This window comes from Mustela lutreola, chromosome 11, assembly GCF_030435805.1.
Source record: "Mustela lutreola isolate mMusLut2 chromosome 11, mMusLut2.pri, whole genome shotgun sequence".
Taxonomy (NCBI): Eukaryota; Metazoa; Chordata; class Mammalia; order Carnivora; family Mustelidae; genus Mustela; species Mustela lutreola.
In genome coordinates this window covers 3,992,501-4,014,851 of record NC_081300.1, presented here as the reverse complement: position 1 = coordinate 4,014,851, position 22,351 = coordinate 3,992,501, and the positions used below count along the sequence as shown (strand labels likewise).

Below are 22,351 nucleotides of genomic sequence, written 5' to 3'. Positions count from 1 at the left end.
CTTCTGCTAGAAAATAAAGAAAAGCTCAAGCACTAAGAGGAGTGATGTCAAAAGGACATAGTAGACAGCTTTTAAAGGACCTCCATTGACCAATTTGGGGACAGTTTGAGAATAATAAGTTTCCATTACACTAATTGATTATAAAATGTGACATAAAAGTGAAAATCCGAGAGTCCATTTAAAGGAAAGGAACAAATAAGCGAGAGCGCATGAGACATAGAGACGGGTAAATGGTGGAGTCCTTTGTGGAAGAGTGTCCTTCTGATAAATGTAGGAGGAGTAATAGAATTAGAACACTGTCATTTTGCCACCCTCATTGTAATAATCACGGTGGGTAAGATTCATTAGTAAATACTCAAGCCATTGGAGAAGGATTTAGGGAAGAAGAGGGTCGCATGTCAGCTGATAGAAGCCACCTGCATTCCTTGGCTGATGGTCCAGCTTGTCCATGTTTGGGGCCAACAGCAACAGAGCCTCTCTCTGGCCCTGCTTTCTAGTTCCATCTCCTCTGACTCCTTTCTTCTGCCTACCTCTTCTACTTGTAAGGACGCTTGTGATTACACTGAGTCCACCTACATGATCTAGGGTACATTTCTGATGTAAACGTCAGCCGATTAGCAACCTTGATTTCATTTTCCATCTTATTCCCCTTTGCCTTGTATCTGAGCAGAGTTTGGAGATCAGGATGTGGACATCTTTCAGGGACCATTGCTCCTGTGATGTGCAGTCATTAGGAGAAATACACACTTAGAGCAATATGAAAATCTATAAGTCATCTGTCTTTTATACTGTCCCATTAAAAACTGAAATTAACATGTAAAACTATAGTATAAAAGTAGTCTTCATTTACAGTCACTTTCAGAATGGTAATACCTTATTAATCATAAAAAAAGACATATTAATCAAAATGGCAAAAATTTCCATATATATTTTTAATGACAAGTGACATTTGCTCCAAATGTCAAATCACATTATTGATAATATATTATTGTATATCTAGAACCTACCTGGGGAAATGGACTGTGATTATTCTTTGGAGAATCATTACTTAATATTCTGGGTATGCTTTTTTGGTCAGGCCTACGGGGTTTACTGCGTTCCTAGGATGCTGCTTATAAATACGTGCAGTGTTGAAAGCTAAGGTGCTCAGCTTCCCTGATTTTGTGCGTCCTGAAATTAGATGGCTTTGGTTGATCACTGCTATTGATTTTAGAGCAAGAGGGAAACTTCTCAGATTCCCATTTGTGGTGCTGAGAAGTTTTCGTGCCTCTCAGCCCTATCTGAAATCTGTGTCTTCTTTCTTCCTGATCGTACTGACATGACCTCTTGAGAAGTCCGTTTCCACCACCTGGATTTTAAACCCCATGGATACAGAGACTGCGTTTTGCTCCTCTTAGTCCACTCAGGCCCTCGCTCAGTGTTCGGTGTTCGGTATGTGCCCGCTCCCGGTCATTGAACTATGGCTGTGGAAGGGCCACAGGACTGTATCGTGCGTCTTCGTTACCTCGTTGTCACAGCTTTCTGAAGTAAGTAGTATTACCCCCACACTACACGTCAGGAAGGAGAGGCTCAGTGTGATTCAGAAAGAGATGAGCTGGGTCAGCCACGCGGTCAGCGGCGGAGTTAGGGTCTGACCCCAGGGCGATGGTGGGGCCCCTGCCATAGAAGGTGCGCGCCCTGTCGCGCTCCTCCTGTCTCCTAAGGTGCATCCCACCATCGACGTTAACTTCTTCACAGTGGGGCTTCTCAGACAGGACTCTGGACCTAAGCTGCCTGCGCTCCATTGCCAGTCTAGCAGGAATTCAGTGGGGAAGCGCAGACGTGTTATTTAACAAGGTGCCATCGGTTTCCTCATTTATCAAATGGGATGGTAGTACCTGTTCCTACCTAATAAGGGTGTGATGACGTAACAGGATGATTGTTTGCACAGTACAGAGTGCAGTGACTCACACATTCTCAACATTATATAAATCCTTGCCACTTTCAGCTCTGACCCACTGTGGGCTCAAAGGTTCAAGACATAAACACTACCGCCAACATTTTAACTCATTCACAAGGGCTAGAGCCTCTCCGGAATCAGGCGCCACTTTAGCAGGAAGAGGACCTGCCTTGCATACTACCCATTTGCTCAGGAAGGCCCTGCTCAGAGGAACTACAGTGCAGTTCAAAGGGGTTCAGTTCAGCACGCATCCAGGGGTTCACATGTTTTCATACCCATAAGCACGGGGACCCCAAAAGCCAACATCACTCAGGCCTAAGCTAAGAACAGACAGGAGAGCAGCGAACAGCGGTCAGGAGCATTGCAGCCATCAGTGAGATGGTAAGGAGAGAGTGCAGATGGAGGAGCCCCTCCAAGGTTCGGGTCAGGCCTGGGAGCACAATGGTGAAACCGGCTAATGGGTGTGGATTCCAGGCCCAGGAAGCAGGACATGCAGAGGGGAGGGAAGTAACACCCGAGACAGACCGCTAGAGAATTAGGTGCAAATCTGAACTAAGAAAGAAAAAAACCAGCAGAGTTCTAAATCATGAAGGTCTTACAAGTCATGCCAAAAGCTTCAGATTTCATCCAGATTCTCCACATTTGCCAGACATCCTCCAGACGAGGGCTCTTCAGATGACCACTCTGCAGGATGTTCATAGGAATGTTACCGAAAGGGGATGGGGGGAGGGCAGGGCTCAAGTCAGACTGGGGCAGCACTGCGCTAGAGGACTCCGAGCCCGCAGGCTTCTCGGGGGAAGCAGCTCGTGAGCCTCGAGTCCCAGAGAAGGAGGGTAGATGTGCGCAGCTCTCCCTCAACCTCAAGGACCACTGAGTACTCCTGTCGCCAAAACCCACGTACATCCCTCGGAAATGCATCTTTGGGCGGACACAGAAAACGCTGCAGCGGAGTCCCGATGCACCTTAGGAGACGGGAGGGGCGGGACAGGGCGCACAGGCCTTGGGCTTTGGCCTTCGGGGTGGGGGTGACCACTCCCTTCCTTATTCTTCCTTGTTGTTGTCTCAGAGAGCTGTGTTTCTGAGGCCCTCCTCCCCGGCCTTTCTTGGAGATTGAGATAAACAGGTGGAAATAGTGTGTAGAGGAGGCAGAGCGAGTGTGTGCTTCGTCTGAGGCCGCATTCACATAGGTGGTGTCTGTGTCTGAAGCGGCAGGCTTGTCCCACTCGAGCCGGGAGGTCATCTCACGTCCGCCCACGGGAATCCCTCCAAAGCCGCACGCGTGTGTTGCTGAAGGTGCTAACAGGCCCGGAGGAACGGAGGCTCTGGTAGTTGACATCCTGAAGCTGGTTTTCTTCTAGATGTAACTGTGGCACTGACACGATCTGCAGGTTTCCACGTATACGCGTAGTCGTAGACACGCGTGCACGGAGGGCACACCTGTGGATCGTGCGGTGAGCACCAGCCCTGGCTCACCAGCTGTCCTCACCGCTCCCCGCGCGGCTTGTGCTTCTGCGGTTTCTTCAGTTCTCACGAGGCTCCTGTGAAGCGCTGTGTTCCTGCCCTTTCCACCCAGGGGCTGGCGTCTCGGACCGGGCGCTCAGTCTTCCCAAAGTGAGACTCCAGGCGGCGGGCTGCCTTTAGACCGCCTTTCGGCCGCCTGTCCCCGTGCTCGATGTGCCTGTCCCCACGCTCAATGTGCCTGTCCCCGTGCTCGATGTGCCTGCCCGGAGCTGCTGCGAGGGAGGCCCCAGAGCACATGGGCTCACTCACGGGCCACGGCTGGGGTCTGACTCCAGACCAGGCCCTGCCAGCGACCCCCTGCTGTTTGTCTGTTCTTTTTAAAAAATTTTTTTAAATTTTCTGTTTCTTCAGCAGTGACTGAAAACTGTCAGTTGTGTTACTGTGTAGCTCACTCAGTGACTGGATGGGTGAAGCCTGCCATCTGCGCAGCAGTTGGGGGAGTGTGGCCTGGGTGCGGAGGGGACCAGGGGAGTGCTGGGGAGAGGGCACCCCATCCCGCAGGAAGAGCTGGCAGGGAGGTTCTGCCGCTCGCCTCTTACTCCTGTGCTCAGCTGTCTGACAGGTTCTCCTTAGCTCACAGCGCTGTCCTGTGGGTTATAATTGCTTACAAGCCAACGTAGTTGTCTTTCCTGTGACCTGTAAGGCCTGATCATCCAGCACGTAGCTGGATGGTCTCTCGTGCATGCCGGTCTTTGAGGAACATCTGCCCTTCACTGAGAGATGAGGGGCACACGTAACAACATAGCAGAACCCCACAAACATACTGCTGCTGCTTGTCCCCTTGGCTTGTCCCCTTGGAAAAATTCTCTGTGCAAAGCTGACTTTTGGCCCTGCACCGAATGCCCTGACTCGGGCGTGTGAGGGAACGCTGATGTGCCGTGGCTCTTGGCACATGTTTCTTTCCACATCTCTTCCCCTGCAGTCGTGTATTGTATCTTATTTACTTAAATAGATCAGTCAGATAATCTTTCATGACTCTTAAATGGAAATAATTCTGCAGTGATAAAACCTTAGGGATTAAAGGAAGAGGTTCTGATTAGATCCATCGATTGTGTAGGAGAAATTTGTTTCAAATCAGAAGTTAAAATATGAAATGCTGGTACTGAAAAGTAGAAATCTCTAAATGTAAACATTACTACTGTGCTGCTCTTTTGACACCAAAAACAATTGTAAGTGACACTATTTTAGGCAATTCTAGGTACTTGGAAGTCAATCATATTTAAAGAAAAGCATCGTTTTTTTTTTATTTCAAGGTGTTCCTTTAGATTGTATGGCATTTGTAGATGGAAAGCCTCAGAGAGTCTGTTCTAACATGGATCTTGCCCTTGGCCTCAAGACCAGAGGTTGGCCTCCTGTTGGATACCCCTCAGAGTTCTCCCCACTCATCCCCTGCCCCAGTCCTGTCCCTCTGGCTGCTCTGAGCCACATGGCAGGGAGTCAGACCCTGGGCCTGGGATGCCTCTCCTCTCCCCGGGGTTATAGCTCCCCCCCCCCCCCCGCCCCCCCTCCACCCTGCCCTGTCCTCCCCTACCTTCCACTGCCTCTGCCTCTGAGAGCAGCCTCCGCTCACGGGCTCCCCCGCAGCTGTCCTGGCCACCCTGCCTTCTGTGGCCTGCTCTTCCCCGCCCCATCCCTGGCCTGGCCCCTTGCCCCCTTCACGCACAGACCGCGTTCCGGAGCCATCCGGTGTAAGCTTCTGGTTTGTTTGTTTTTCTCCTACCACTATCATAGTGTTTAAGATGCTGTATGTTTTACTTTTTGTTCTTGTCTGTTTCCATCACTAGATTTCACGTTTTCTGAGGCAGGGACTCTAGTTTTGTCACTGTGCTCTGGAGTGGGTCCAAGTTGGTGACTTACTGCATTCCCGAGTGCCCAGCGGTGTCCTTGCTGGAGCATGGTGGGCTTGCTGCTGCCTCCTCCAGAGGCCGCGTGGTACAGAACGAAAGCTCCATGCAGGCCCAGCTCTGTCTGATTTTACCCATGAGTGACCAGTGAACATGCAGAAACACAGTGAGTACACGGGCAGAAGTGTCCATCAGGAGACAGGAGTTTCGACTGTATAGCTTCTCAGATTTGGGACTGTTTTTGTCTTATTTCTGGTGATGTATAGATGATCAAATTTCCAGAGCAATTGCTGTGTTAAAATATGGAAGCAAGACTATGTTGACGGCAGTGAGAGGTAGACTACATTCAGTAAGCACAGATTGCTGGCAATGTTCTGTTCAGATAGGTTGGTCAGATGATTTTAGTCATGCATGACTTGTATCTTTTAATTGAGGATGACTTTGGGACTTTGATGCTACTTGTACTTATGTATTACAAATTTAAAGACTTTATACTTACTTTAAATCAGATTTTGGATGAATGAACATTTTGCATTTGAGTATAATTGAGCTGTATTTTAGTATTATAAAGTTTTCCCATAATAAAAAATTATTATTCCTCGAGATATTTAGTCTACAGACATTCAGCAGGCAATTTAAGAATTATATTAGGCAGAAGCTTTCCCTCTCTGTGTACTTCAGTTTGTTTCCTCATGAAGTATAATATTTGTGTTTCAATTCTTAAAACTTAGACATTTTAATTAATAAAAGTTTCTTCTTTCGGGAACTGCCCTGTGGTTCTAAACTCACATCTCTTAAGTTATACTTAGTCATGTAAATAAGCTGTGCTTTGCAACTTTGGGTTCTTAACCTTTGCTCTTTGCTATTAGCTTTATGTTTTTTTAATTATAAGAAAATAGAGGACAGTAGGGAAGTTATGACTTAAATGGACTGTTGTTATTACTGCATTCTTTTTTAAGGAAATGAAAAATGTTATTTATTTTGTCCAAATCAAGCAGAAACAAATAAAGAATATCTTGTACTGTTATTTTTGCTAAGCCTTTAATATCATCACAGTTTGATTCTTTACATGTACTCGTTATTTTTCCATTTTAATGATTGATAGTGTGCCCAGTTATTTATAGTGTCAAGCCTGTATTGTCCATAGTTATTACCTAATATGTAAAAAAGAATGAATGCCATTTTCAGTATATACAAATACCGTATTTGAATAATGAACTCACAGTCACGTAAAAATTACAAATATATTATTTTAGCCTCAAAACTGAGGTTCTCTAATATTATAGGAAAAGAACCAAAATAGACCAGACATGTGGGCAGGGGAGGAGAGGCATTTATCTTTTTAGAAATTTTTTAAGTCTTGGCGGTTGGCATGTCTCTTCTATAAGGCCATAGTACTTTACAGCCTCACGTTGCCCGTTTGTGCAAACATGTCCAGATGAATTCAGTATTTAATGTTAAGAATCTTATAACATGCCAATTTGATTTGTAGCCTTTCATATCATAGAATGCTAATTAAAATCATATTTTCGCATATGTCATGCCTTTCATGTACATATGCAAATAGATTCTGTTGCCTTTCAGCTATTGGTAATTAACTTTATGAAGGACAGCTGTAATACATAATTAACAAAAATGTTTGCAAGCCCTTTTACTCTGAAAGTTATAATATCAATTTTTTTTTTTTTTTGGCTTATCAAGAGAACCATTTTAGTCTGATGCTTCTGAATGAGATCTAAATTGTTCTAAATAATCACACAATGTAATTAAATTGATGTTGAACTGTGTTCAGAAGGAGACTGGTGTTCCATGGACTGACTTTTGATTCCTGTCCATTTCATATTTATGTCCTCAAAATTGAATTAAGTAAGCTGATTTGTGTATAAAATAAGATAGCGTGTCAGATAATACTTTTTGTTTGTTTTAGTTAATTGATATCTTCTTGGTGCTGAAGTACTTTTTTTTTTTTTGCATGTGCCACAGACACACTAGACACATCATTTTTAAAACCTCTTTTCAAATTATTACCATGTTTTCAAGGAAGCTTCATGGAGGCTATTTATTTTCTCTTTACAGTCTCTTTAATATTTAATAAAATGACATTTTCTCAAACTCTTTCCATGGTTGAAGTGTGGGAACAACTAAGGGGCAGTGAGGATTACCGTGTCAGGAGTCGCTTTGTCTCTCTCACGACGGGGAAGGCAGTGACTGAGGTACAGTCACTGTTTCCGCCCCTGTTGGCGCACGAGGAAGACAATGAACCAGTTCATTTAAATAGTTATTTATTCCAGTTTTCAGGTATCACAGTACATGTGATCTGTAGGCAAGCGTCTTGTTTACCAAGAGTGCTGCTGTAATGTGCAATTTCATGTTACATTCGCATTTCAGTGCCTGTTAAGTACTTTGTGGATATGCTTTTAGCATAGTCATGTTTTAGTTCTGTAATTATTGTTATTTCTTTTTTTAGGGTTGCTTTTGTCATGAAGAAGCACTTAAATACGCATCTCCTAGGCAAGCATGGAGTTGGCACCCCGAAAGAAAGGTAATTTTTGCTCATTTTAAAAAATTTATATTTGCATTTTAGGCTTTGTTTAATGGTGTGAGTTCTAGAATTGATATCAAGTCAGTTTATCATGTTTAGCATTTCTGGTACTCTGTGGTTGGATGACATATTTCATACCATTCTTCCACAAGAATTTAATGTCATTTTAATTTTAAAATTCAGACCTAAAAATATTTGAAAAGGTTTGAGGGCCTTTGAATTTGTGAAATTGTGAAATAAACTTGAAACAGTCGAAAAGTTTATTTAGGAGGGGATTGACCTCTGCACTGTGTTCAGACGAACTAAAATAGTAATGTAAAGGTAGACTTTGTTTTTTCCTGCATTTTTATTTTGAGGTTTTTAAACAGTATTTTAAAATTCTTACTGTAGAATTAAGCATTACTGATACTAAAAAAGAAATACATCTTGTGTCATCCCTAAAATAATACAGTAGTTGCCATGTCATGAAAAATAACACTACAATTATTATGTCATCAACTGCCAGGCTTTCTTTTTTCCTGCTACTGTATCATAATCAGCTTCATCACATAGACTTAATTATATTAGGTGAGCAGAAGTAGAGCAATGTCAGCTAGCAGGTGAGTATGGCTACTTCAAAAATTTTTGAATCTGTAAGATGTGCAGCTCACTCAGAGCTGGTGAAAATCCCTCTGTCCCTCCTTTAGAGACATGGTTGATTCCCCCCAGTTCTCTGCGGCAGTATCTGAAACTCTGTAGACACTCCCAGAAACCTTTGGCTTTTAATAATTCTCTAAGAATGCCAGTAATGATGCAGCCCGCTCCGTCAGTCCGCAGCCTGCGGCCGCCTAGACCCTCTTCCTAACTTGTAAATGCTTAATTCCCTTTTTAAAGACTTGAAAATGCTCTTACCAACATTTTCTGTGTTTATAAGCAATTCGACTTGACTGTTCTGTTGAAGGCGTATCGCTTTCTTTAGCGTTTTGGTTTGGACATGGCTGCTGGGTCAGAATGTCCACGTATGCCTACTCTTTATCTTTTGACTTCTGGTACTTCTCTTTGTAGCATTATATTTAATTTGAGCCAAACTGTATGTGTTGGGCATATCCTGAATGTATAATGTGTGAAATTCAACGTATTCTGTATTACTTACATTATGATTTGGGATTTGTTTAAGTTATGTTTCATGAATGTATAAGGAAGCAGAAACAAAACATTTTTAAGTACTATATTTTGTTGCTTTTACATGCATTATCTCAGTTAATCACTCTGTGATGTTATTAAGAGTGCATTATTATTCCAGGTTTTTTTTATCTAAAGCCTGAGATTCAGGAATTTGTAATAATTTATGCAGTGTCTTATAATTAATGAATGTTAGAATTATTTTTCTGACTCGAATCCCATTGTCCTTCCTTGGACTAATTATCTGACACTGAGAATCTTTACAATTGGGTACTTAGGGATTTTGTTCCCCAAATAAATTTTGAATGAAAACAGTCTAGATCAGATGATTAATAAAAAGAAAATACCTCCCTACTGTAATTCAAATGCATCATTTTGCTTTTTATCTAGGAATGAATAAAGGTTAAAAAAGTGTTCATATCATTTCATACTAATGAAAACTTCATCACTATATACATAGTTCTCTCCTCCAAGCACTTAAATACAGTAGGCATCTCCTATGACAGGAGAGTGAAGATCCCAGGTGCACTGTTCAGTTCCCATTACTTTTTCTGTGTGTTCCAGGAGCACTTGCTTGTTTCTACTCATTTCAGCCCCTGGCACCTGTAGGGAGGCTGCACAGAGGGTAGAGGCATGTCTTTCTTCCCTTTGAGATGTGTTAAGCTTTTTCTCTGGCCTAGACATGATTTTGGTTCCTAAATTGGGAAAGGCATCTCAAGTGGGAATGCACGGACCCTGTCTTCTGGGTCCTGAGCCCCTTAAAGTTCAGGCTGTCGAGTTCCTCTCAGCTGGACATCTTCCATTGAATTGTTGTTTCCATTAAGACCTCTGTATTTCAGAACACTTCTTGTTTAGGATACCTCATTTTACTGCCCAGAAATAGTCAGAGGGCCTGGACCCCATGGCAGTAGACATGTGGAGTTGGGGAGGGTCGCATCCAGCTGGCGAAGTCTAGCACAGTCGGTGCCAAAGGGCTCCTATTCCACCTTCTTCCCTGCCTCCGAAAGGGAACTGATGCCTTGTAATGGTTTTAGGAAACAAAGAAACTCTTTATCAGCATGTTGAACCATCACTTTTGAGCATAAGTGTTCTCTAAATTAAGTTAAACATTTTTTTCTTACCTATTTAAAACATTAATGCCTTGGCTATAATTTTGCAAGCTTGCTATATTTTAATTTCTCCAGGACAAAATAATCAGCTTACTATTTTATGTTTTAAATTTGATTCTCTCCTCTTAGGCATTGCATATTATAGCAAATAGTAATAGAAGTTAGCCAAATAGGCTGTGACAATTAAATTAATAATGCATTTTGTTTGCAAGTATTTAGGCCTTGTGCTTTGACTGATATATGCAAAAATGATAATTTATTACAAATAAATTCATATACTTGTACTATAGTTTGATCAACCAGTAAATTTTGTCAGCATGACTGTCATTAGCAACAGAATGCTAGATAATTTCAAATATATGTGTTTTGACTTTATGAACACCTGAAGTGATGGCTTGTGTAAGAACAACTTTTTTTTTTTTGGTCCCTAAATTTGCATGAACTTATTTTAAGGTAGTAAGTACACTACTGTATTTCAGAAGTCTTGTACACTTAATTATAAAGAAGTAAATATAGCCACATTTGATTTACATTCCAAAATAATAAACTCCAATTAATTGGCAAGTTCATTCTGAAGTATTTCCTATTTTAGATAAGTAATTCTGTTTGTAGTATAGTAAGCCGAAGTATCTTTATGACTCTGTGAGTTTGCTAACAGTAATGTAGAAAACGAGCCTAGGCACACTTGCCACAACCTCCAGGCCATCGTAAGTTTATCTCCTGTGGGAGCCAGGTGCGTATTGTAATGCAGAAACCTGGCGTTCCTACTGGGAAGTCAGCTGGGTGACTTGGAGTGACTGTAATGGGGAGAAGGGAAGGGGCTCCTTGGGAACCGGAGTCGGTGGTGTCCCAGTGCCAGTGGAAGTTCGTGGCCCTGGTAGTGTCTCGGGAAGGCTTTTCTGCCAGCCCCTCAACTACTTTTACCAGTAGAGGATTTTAAATTGTATCTATGCATCAGAGAGTCTAAGAGCTAAATAATTTCATAATCAAAGGAAATGTACCTGTTTTTTCAAGTTTATTAATAAATGGAAGTTTTTTTTTTTTTTTTTTTTCTTTTTGATGAAGCAGTTTTGAAGGCATCTGCTCAGGTTACAAGGCTCAGCCTTGCATTATTGTCCACTTGGGGGTGTTTAGCCCCCCCCCCCCCCCCCCAGAGGGGTGAGGGGCTCAGGGCTGATCAGTGCTTTTGTTCAGGTGAACGGATTTTCCCCAGACCTCCTTCCAACTCCTGAGCTCTTTTCCTTCTGGCTGGCTCTAGCTCCTCAGTTGGCTGTAGCTCCTTTTTCCAGACACTTGGGATTTGTGGCCGGCCAACTCCCTTTCCATGGTACCTTTGATCTTACTGATGAGTGCAGTCTTTCCCCCACCTGTCTCTGGGTTCCAGGTGTCACCGAGGCTAACTGCGGGTGGAAGCCCTGGCAGCTCTGACACTTGCTTCTCCTTTGCTCTGAGCCTGGGGACTGCACAGGACGTCCCCTAGGCATTGGGTCAGCCTTGTCTCCTCTCCTTTCTCAGAAATGTTTATATGTTGGAATTTTATGAAAGCATCACGGTTTCTGCTTTTCAGTTCATATGGAAATCACCCTTTTTCTTGAAACATGAAAGTATCCCAAACCCAGACATCTCTAGAAAAAGCATGTAGATGTGCACATGCATTTGGCTTTGAAACTTTGCCAACAATAGTTTGGAGTGATTAGAACTTAGGTTATATTGATCTATCTGTCTATCTATTTATCTAAGGATTTTATTTATTTATGTGAGAGAAAGTGAGCCAGAGAAGGCAGGAGCAGGGGGAAGGGGCAGAGAGAGAGGCAGACTCCCTGCTGAGCTGAGCAGGAAGCCAGATGCCAGGCTGGATTCCAAGACCCTGGGCACATGACCTGAGCCCAAGACAGAGCTTCACCAACTGAGCCACCCAGGCACCGCAAAACTTAGGTTACTTTTCAATGAGAGAATAGCACATTTTATAAAAACTCTGAATGACATTTATTTAAATAGTTTAAAATTTTTCTTGCCAGAAGAGTGTGAGATTAACTCCTCTTACTGTCACTTGATTGTCCATTTGAAAGAAAGTTCCTTTGGATAAGTTGTAATAATTGCATGCATTTTATTTATTAAAGGGTCATCATCAGGGCATCTGAGTGCTGCAGTGGGTTAAGCCTCTGACTCTTGATCTGAGCTCAGGTCTTGATCTCAGTGTCCTGAGTTCAAGCCCCAGGTTGGGCTCCATCTGGATGGTGGGTGTGTCGCCCACTTAAAAAGAAAAGAAAAAGGACCATCATCTTCCTCAGTGTTTATTCCTTGTGAATTTCTGTAGGCTAAACACTGTTTTTTGTTCTACCACTGAAATGGGTAGCTTGCTCTCATGGATGCACTAAGGTCCTTTACTCTGTGTTGAATGAGAATCACGTGATATCTGTGGCGGGTCATTGTCAAACCTGTGGGTTCCTTTCTCTCTGCTGGCCTCAGGCTTGCTCTCATCCCTACTCACCTACTGTATATTGGTCTCTCTTATTTCTTCTTTTACTCTAGTGGCTGGCAGGGTTTTTTTTTTCTATTCTTTTCTTTTTTCTTTTTTTTTTTATTTAGGAAGAATAAAGCAGGGACTCTTCTCTGTTTTATATATATATATATATATATATAGAGAGAGAGAGAGAGAGAGAGAGAGAGAGATTGAGATTGTTCTGGTATAAATACACACACACACACACACACACACACACCCCAGAAAAAACTCTCTTGAGTCAAAATGGAGGAGAACATGTCTTCTTTCCATTTCGGCTTACTGAATTTTGATGAGTGGAAGGTTGTCATATTTTGATATCCTAGTAATGCATGAGCTCAGAACTCTCTTTCTTCTGTCTTTCCCCATTTCTCCGTCTACAGACAGTATCCAGGGTAGAATTAGTACCCTGTGATCATTTGCCGTGGCTTTCCTGTGCACAAGTAGGACTGAACAGACATAGAGCACTGCTAAGTAATCACTTCTACATGGAAAGATAGATAGAAGTCACTTCAATTCATCTAAAGCCAGGGATATTTATTATTTTTAGAAATTTCCTTTTATATTTTAATGACTTAAGCTGACAGTTATTAAGGGACATACAGAGATAAGTATATATTTTCAACGAAAGATATCTTATCAGTATCTGGGAAATATTTCTCAATTAAATGGGTAATTTAGATGTTCTATGGTTGCTTCATGACAAACATTTTCTCACTGAAATGGGTATTTTCTAACTCTGACTTGATGAATTTTCCTGGTGGAAGTCAGCGGAGGTGTCAGTGGTCTAGAAGGTGGGGTTCTCCGATCCTCATTGCTGGTTGAAGTTTGCGGCTTACTTTCTGGGGAGGTATTTGGACCTGATTGGAGATAATTCTTGTGGCTCATCCCGCAAGGGATGGAAAGAGCTCATCTAGGGCTGATGCCTTTGCCTGGTTCTGCTGAGGCACTCAGAAGCTCCGTGGAGGGTCTGGCTTCCGCACATCTGTCCGATTGCTGATGGTCCTGAATGCGCATTCCTTCCCTTCCCTTCCTGCCCGCTGCCCAGTGGGCAGCTCCGGTGGCCAGAGAGCACCTTTTCTTCCCGCCTTGCTTGTGGTTTTCTTTTCCTCCAGTAAAATGGACGTCTTCGTTTTTGTGGTAATGACTTACATTTAAGGATGTTTGAAGGAGTAAGCTTATAAAACTCCTATCTTTATTATGAAGTTAGTTCTCAGGTTGCTACTCATGAAAATATGGCCAGTTGATTTCTGGTCTTAGTTCCGGGAGAGGTTGTACTTTTCTGAAACCACTTGTCGTTTTGGTCCTAAGTAACAGCAAATCCCATAGATAATTGAATTTTCCTCTTTATGTTTACTGCTGGGAAGCTCAGTATCAGAATTATAGTCCATCTCTAGACAGTGGGCTTCATGGTACACACTTTATTTACTGCCGTTACTTCGGGTCTCATCATTTTTTCCCTTAGGGCAAATTCCCATTTTATGTAAGCAATATGTTGTAACCACCTCCCATAAATCAGCGCTCCCATAATTCAGGGGAAGTTTCGCGATGGGAGTTTTTGTGAAGTAGGGGCAGTGTTTAGGAGCGCACGTGCCTTCAGCTGTTTGGTTTGGGGCAGTGTGTTTAGTGGCATGAAGTCCTGTTACAGGACTTTTTAAAAGTTGTCCTGCTTTATGGTATGAAAACATAGCATACTTCCTTGTGCTGCTGCAGATGGTGCTTTTTGGTTCTCAAGATGATTGATTTTGAAGACTTCTTGCAGCTCAGGTGTGCTGAGCGGACAGAGCTAGCACGTCCTCCACGGGGAACAGAGTGGGATTGCCTCCCCTGCCTACCAGGGCAAACTCTGTAGCTGCGTCAGAAGTGAGTGCTGCTCTTGGGGTATCACCGTTACGCTGATCAAATGTATTATTTCCTACTTTAATGGAAATTCTCATGTTGGCAGCAGAGGCATTGTAAGTGTTAATGTTTATAAATATGTGTATGTTACAGAATTATAGCATTGTTTTTTACTCTTTCTAAACTTTATTCTTTAATTTTAAGCCAGCATGTTATTGAACATTCATCTCTGTATTTAATTCTTGGGCATTTAAAAAACACGAGTGTTATGCTTGGACTGGTGACCGTTTCCTAAACAGTGCATAGTCTGTGGATCCTTGGTTCTTCACCTTACACAGCTCTCCCCCAACCTTCCCCCCACCCAGGTCGCTCCAGGCACACGGGAGGAGAACATGCCAGGCTCGTGCACACCTCACGGAGGGCCCCTGACTGTGTTCTGCTGGGAAGGCTCTAACTTCAGATTACACTTAAAATGCAGCCCTGCAAAAGGGTCTTTGTGGGCCATCCATCCTAAAATAGCACCAAACTGTCTTTTCATCAGAGTCTTATACCTAACAGAATTCTCTTCTGCCTTTATGTGTGTTTTCTCTCTCCGTCCTGACACGCGTCCCATCACCCCCAAGTCTGGGGGGCATGACAACAGAGGCTGTGTCATCCTTCAGCACCAGTACCATGTAGATTTGGGAACACAGTAGTAACTGAGGCAGTAGATGTTTACTGCAAGAATAAGCCAGTGAATCAATGAGATGCCTTTATCAGCAATTCCCATAATAACCCTTGTGCACAATTGCTTCGCCCCTAAAACTTGCCTTTGCATCGTTGTGTAGCTCTTCCGTTTCTTTCTACACATTACGGACACCTATACAATAACCAGTCTCTTCTAAAGATAAAACTCATATACTGCTCAGGGATTATGGAAAGAGCTAGGATGAGCCTGGGAAACTGGACTGGACTCAGGCTGAAAAGAATGTCGAGTCCAGTGGCAGTTGCCTTTGACTCTGTCCATCAGAGGAAGCCTCGGAAGTCAGAGCTCTTGGAATTATGCATCCATCAGTGTGGAGTTTGGGCCCCAGGGAGAGACTGTGGGCCAGTGGGTTAGCATCGCCACAGAGATGGGTACTGCCGAGCACAGTCTCCTGACCTGGCTTGCTGCTGGGACCCTTCCCTCTTCCCAGCCCCAGCGCCAGCCCCAGCTCCTGCTCCTGAATCGTGCTGCAGATCCCCCCTGCAAGTTGGCCTTTTAATCATCCGTTTGATTTTGTTAGACACGTTCTTTTCTCAACTCCATCACCCATTTTCTTCTTTCTTGCTCCCGTGGTTCCCCAGCCCTCCGCGTGTGCACTCAGAGCGCATCATGTCTCTCTTGCTTACTGGTCCAGGTTTCCGGGCTTGGCCCCAGGCCCCTGTGCTAAAGCAGTCCCTTTCCCTCTTATTCCATCTCGGATTGATCTTGTTTTTCATCATCCGCCTGTGGAACGTTGGTGAATAAAGGGTAGACATGCGTATGGTTAGGAATTCCTCTACCCCCCCCACTCTGGCTCCCAAAAAAAGAAACCCAGAAGACTATAATAATACTGCATACATTATAATTATGTCATCCTGTACTAGTTCAGTGAGTTATTAGACCAGAGATGTATGGTTTAGTACTGATAGTCTTTATTACCATGACATCTGCTTTAATCTGTTGCCTCCTCTTACTCCCATATAGAATGAGAAATAAGACAGCCGAATCCTGTGCTGATGTGAACTGTCTATACCTTTTTTAGTGTGAATGTTCAAATTTCTTTTGCATGTATTGTTTATTGTGATGAATTAATTTTTAAGCATTATTGTTTTGTTTTGCTATGCTTTAGGAATTTACTCAGAGCTTGGATATAAGAGTATCTTCTGTTTTAACCTTTTTTAAGGCCAACGAATAAGTGATTCCACATACGATCAATCAAATATGGTAAATGTTCAGAATATAGGTGTTTTTCCCTGGCAGGCATCTAGAATATTTTTGGCTATTCTCTTCTTTTATTTCACTTAAATTACTTTTAGGACACTGGGGCTTATACATCTGGACTCTGACTAAAATATGCCTTAAGCTCTTATCTTTAATTCCCAGTCAGTGCCAGAATTAAAAAGAACAAAGGCCTATATGTTCACTGCAGCCTTCAATTATGCTTAATTACCAACTTTTATACAGTTTCATTATACAGTACTGACTTTTTGTGAGAGGTTCTTTATAGTCATGATGTCTTGGTAGTTGCTTATAAAAGTCCAAGATTAAAATTTTTCCTGAGGAATTTTCAGGAAACTTATAACCTTTCTGAAGTAATTTTTATAAAGTTGGATCAAAGCAAATGTGATCGATCATCTTAACAGACGAGAAAGGAGGTGTTCACATTTCCTTACAGAGCTCTCACGGGAGAAATCGAGGGTTCACGTAGGTTACTCTCTGAGATCTTTTCCTCCGTTTCTTGGTCCTGGGGTCACTTGTATAATCAGTTGTGAGCTTAGAACAAAGGGTGTCTCCACTGGTATCTTGGCTCTCCCAGCCTTCGTGCTCGCAGGAGACAACAAGCAGACATGATGTGCTCCATGAGATATAGCGGTCCCGTAGTAATCTCAGTGTCCTTCCAATCCCAGTGTCTTTCATTTTGGCCAATCTTTGATTCCCTTTCAGAAGAACTATGATGTTGTTTGATGCTTCTAAAATGTTAGCACCTCCTAAGATTCGATCAAGTATATTAATGCTTAGGTTGAAAACCGTCAAATATTAGAACTTTCACATGAGTCCAGCTAAGTTTTGAGTTATTTCTAGCATATGATCTCAATACAGAGATCGGCTTTTCAGAGAAAGAGTCGTTTCTGTCGAGTTCTAATGTAATTGCAGTTCTTTCTTGTTTCATGGGTGCTTTTCTCGACCTGGCATGGGGCAGTGCATGTGATAGAGGAGTTGGGCCAAAGTAGCATGAAAAGTCTGAGCAGACCATGTGTGCTGTTCCCAACCCCGTTGGGCTGGAAGCCGCAGCTCTGTGTCCCCTGGGTCGGTCAGCCTGCATGGTCTTTCAGGCAAGGTCCAGATTTTCTCTCACTGTAAGTCGTCCCCTACATTTTCATTCTCTGTAATCACTTCCTCCCACCGAGGTCAGCGTACTGCTTAATACATTTTCCGATGTTTTCCTTTTAAAATAGGTGGCATATGCCCTATTTCCATACAGGATAATTTCTTGAGGGCATGGTTGGTGGCTTTCTTTCTCTGTTGGTTTTCCGAGGGTGATTGACACTCAGTGACTATGGTTAGATATAAGATACTAAAGTCTTCACAGAAGTTTTTCTTTTTTAAGATGGACTTTTTCTTTGTTGGTCTAATATGTGATTGATGGTCACACTGTGAAACAGGTATTGCAGAATTAGAGGGTTCTCTGTGCCTGTAGATGGTCCTGCCTCTTAGTGTAACAGGGTCAGTGCCTTCTTCTGGGTCACCGTGGCCTTCCATCTCTTCTGTGATGCTGAGCATGGCGCGTGTTCCCAGCTCTCGGGGCTGTGCTGAAATGAGCATGAATTTATAGTCGAACGAGTATGAAATGCTTTCAGTTGCTAATGTCTAAATAATATGTGTACCCCTTTTTCCATGCTAAGCTGATTCAGCAAATGATTATGGGAAACGGGTTCAGCAGAACATATGTATGAAAGTTTTTATTTAAATTAAACCTGAATTTTTTGCATGTTAATTACAACTAATAATTTTCTGTTCTCATAGCATTCAAAATGTCTTTGTCTCATTTGATATTTATAATTAAGTAATATGGGTACGTTGTATATTATCAGCAAATAGGAAGTGACAGACTTATTGCTAGATATCAAGGTTTTAAAAATTTATGGTTTGGCTTTTTAAAAAATATGTTGTTTATATGATTACCAGATTTTGGAGATGAGGAAAAATTTTAACAAAATAATTAACCCAATGTTTATTGTCTTGTTATTAGTACTTACAGTTACGGTTTCTGAATGTACTTCAAGGCTTCAGTGAATTTTTGAGTTTTCTTTTTTGCTTAAACAGAAAAAAAAAAAAAAAAGTACATGGAATATAGCCTTATAATACCAAATGAAAAAGCAGGGCTGCTCCATCTGAACTTGGAAGGGGGTCCCAGTGACCCACCCCATCCATGATGGAGCGTCTTCTCTGCATGTTGGAAAAGCTGTGGGCTCCTCAGCAGAGTAAAGATGTGTCTTTTTATACACATAGCTCTTACTTGTCCTGGAGGCTATTAACTTTTACAGCGTTAGCCTTCCTAATATTGTTGATGCCTGAGTGATCAGACATTATTTCAGTTTCTCTGGACATTCTGCTTCAAAGCGGATGGGCTCCAAGGCCACTGAGTCAGAGCTGCTAAGTCAGGCCGCTGCTCCAGCCCCAGTCACCCAGCTTGGCCCAGGCCGGTTCTGCTGTGCTCTTCCTGTCACCCGGCCCTGGTGCCACTGGGGAAGTGCTTACAGCCCTAGCAGCTTAATCAAGTGGGTTCCGCTGTTGGGTGCTGATGTTGAAAATAAGGAAAGAATGAGAAGAAAATTTAAGAAAGTAATCATTCACAGCAGGAAGTACGAGGTCAAGATAAATTAAAATCCGGAATGTAACATTCTCCTTCTCAGCTTTGGTGGTGAATCCACAGATGTCCGTTAGATCGTTGAATGCATAAACTGGCTAAGGTGGTGCCCGCAGCGTACCTGCCGTCACCACAGATTGCTTCGGTCCAGTTTTGTGCCTTGAGGTCTCTGGAGTAAGACCATCATTTCCCGCATTGCGATGCTCCCCAGTCGTGTGACTTCTGTACAGCAAAGCGAACATAGTGCTAAAGACTTGTACCAGGTCCCATGGCCGGGGAAAGAAGTGCTCCACTGAGGGAAGGAGAAGATCTTACTGAACGCTGGACAGATGGCTCTCTTACTGGTAGTGCTGGTAAGGGGAGACATCATACTTGCAGCAAAATCGTCATTAGTTAGAAAATCATTGGTCTTTCAAAGTTTATCTGAAATATCAGCGCGAACTGTTAATTCATATCGCTGTTTAATTCACTTTTATATGAGAAAGGTTTGATTTGGAAATCTTAGGAAGTATCTTCTTTTCTGTGGTGTGAGGTTACAGTGGAGGGACCCTCTGTCCACTGTGTTGTCAGGAAGCGGTTTCTTCAGAGCACAGAGCTTCCTGGAGAAAGGTCCTGAAGCCAGCTCATGTCCCTCAGGGACGGTCCCTATACCGACGACAGCAGGCTTCCAGGCAGCCGTGCCCAAGCTCGCTTGCTTGGGGTCCTGCTGAGGCTCCAGCAGTGTCCGAGCTCTGTCCTGGGAGGTGCAGGTGCTTGGATCCGGGGATGGACATCGTGGATGTCGGTGGGAAATGGCTTCCATCGCACGCAGCCATGCGCTGCTTCACCGTGGCGCGCTCACGGATGCCACCCTAGTCCCCTCGGCCCTCTGTGCTCCAGCTGGAAGGTCAGAGTGCTCTGCTGGGCTGTGCCAGCGTGGCCACCGCTCACGGCTCAGTGTGCTGTGTCCATGTCCTCTTGCGTGTCTCCTGTCTGACGTCATCCTCCCTCATCGTTTTGGTCGTGGGGACTTAGGTTGATGTCACTACAGAAATGGCATTCTGAATTAAGTGTAGAGTTCATTTCTTTTCCTTCTTGGAAGGAGTCATAGCTTTATTAATGAATTTGGGCTGTATTTATAGAATCCGGAAGATAAAAGGGGTCGCTTAATTTTTTAAAAAATAGTTTATAATTTTTCATGAAGGACAGTATATTCTATAGGGCTTTCTGAAGGTCTCCGTTCATATGCCTTGCAGATGTCAGTGGTTTGTTACATTTAATTTCTCCTAACACCGGGTAGCTTATTGCAGAATTAGCTTGTTGTGGAATAGTAGAATTTTGGATTTTAAAGGGAACCTTTACATTTCACACATGGGAAAATGGTTTCGGAGAGACTTGGCACTAGATCATCTGGTAGTTCAAAATTCTGACAATTCAGAAGAGGTCTGTGTGTCCACAAATTTTGCAAATTTCCTTGCATCCTTCTTTGGTGAAAAAGAACTATGATTCCATAGTTCTTTGGTAAAGCTCTGCTCTTTCATGGCTGATGTCTTGATAGCATTGCATGTAATGCTTAATAGCTTCTCAGCACTTTTAATCTTAGTAACCGCTGGCAAATTAGGTACAACTTAGTGTATTTATGAAATGTAATCCCCCCCTTTTAAGGTGCTTATTCATGAAATAGAAGATACAAAAAATAAAAGAGTCTGAGTGTATTTGTTTAAATGAACAAGACATGTTTGTTTTTAGTCTGAAGTATATTGCTGTAAAACTTTTATAGTGATGCTATTTACAGAAATTATAGGCTCACTTTGTTTCTTTTGATGATGGTATCATTGTTAGCATTTGCTGGGATATAAAGTATAAAGCACAATTTTTCTTGAGAATATTACACGATGAAAAGGTATATCAACTGAACAAAGACGCGGTTTTTTTCACGGAGCAGTAGGGAAGGTGTGGGAGTGCGTTTCAGGCTGGGACTGACGGCGAGACCATCCCACACGTGGAACCCACTGGAGACCCACGAACTCAGCTCTTTGTGGCACCATCGGTCATATCTCCACGGATAGTTCCTTGTTATCCTCTACAGACTTTAAAAAGTAAAGTTGCATTTAGCTGTTAGATATAAATCAAGACATCAGAAACCTTTTTATGGAAGTTACTACTCATCTCTTGCTGTCACAGCACTGAAAAAATAGTTCCTGTCAGAATTACTTCAGTATCGTGAATGCCATTGTCATTAAAGTGTTGTGGTGCTCAGTATTTTAGCAGTTCTTTCTATAATAATTCAGTAGCCAGTTTTGCCACAGATTTTTTCCTTATGCTTTTTTTCCCCTTTGAGGTAAAACGGTATATATGATATAAGTTTAAGATGTACAACTTTATAATTTGACCTGTGTATATACTGCAGAGCGATGATTACCCCTCTGCATCTAGTTACCATTCATTACCGGACAGTGACTCTCTTCCCCCATTTCACCCTCCCCCAAGCCCCTTCTGTCTGGTCACCACATGTGGTCTCTGCGTCTGTGAATTTGTTTTTGTTTTGTTTTATAGGTTGCAGAGATGAGTGAAATCACACATTATTTCTTTTCTTCTGTCGCACTCATTTCACACAGTGGAACGCCCCTGACATCCATCCACATTGTCACAGTTGGCAAGACTTCGCTCGTTTTTATGGCTGCATACTATTCCTTTGCATGTGTGTGCATCATGTCTTAGTTCATCCATCTGTCCGTGAACGCTTAGGTTGCCTTTGTATCTTGGGCAGTGTAAATAATGTGAAGGTAGGGGTGCATGTATCTTTTGGAGTCAGTGTTTTTGTATCCTTTGGATAAATACCCAGAAGTGGAATAGCTGAATCAGATGGTAGGTTTCAAGACGTGAAGGCACAAAATTCCTAGACGAGAACATAGAGCAGTAAGCTTCCTGATAGTGGTCTTAGCATTTTTTTGTTGTTGTTGTTTTTGTTTTTGGATGTGAGCCCAAAGACAAGGGAAACAAAAGCAAGAATAAATGAGACTGTGTCACACTAAAAAGCTTCTGCATAGTGAGGGAAACCATCAATAGACTGAGAAGACAACTTACTGAGTTGGAGAAATTATTTGCAATTTTATGTCCAAATAGAGGTTATTATCCAAAATCTATAAAGAATTCATACAACTCATAAGCAACAAATAAACAGCCGGAATAGAATATGGACAGAAGACCTGAAGAGACGTTTCTCCAAAGAAGACATCCAGATGGCCAACAGACGCATGAAAAGATGCCCAACATTACTCGTCATCAGGGAAATACAAATCAAAACTACAATGAGAAATCA

At 42.6% G+C, this 22,351-nt stretch overlaps 1 protein-coding gene across 8 annotated transcripts in view; it reads left to right on the top strand.

Moving 5' to 3' along the window:
* The window catches only part of ZNF407 (zinc finger protein 407), a 440,363-nt gene that overhangs the window by 154,068 nt on the left and 263,944 nt on the right, over nucleotides 1-22,351 (top strand). For all 8 annotated transcript variants that reach the window (XR_009345860.1, XM_059139578.1, XM_059139575.1 and 5 more), the window contains exon 4: nucleotides 7,772-7,846. Coding sequence is in view for 7 of the 8 variants with exons in the window: in XM_059139578.1 (XP_058995561.1) it covers nucleotides 7,772-7,846 (75 nt within the window). In the remaining variant the exon portion in view is untranslated. The remainder of the gene's footprint in view (nucleotides 1-7,771; nucleotides 7,847-22,351) is intronic.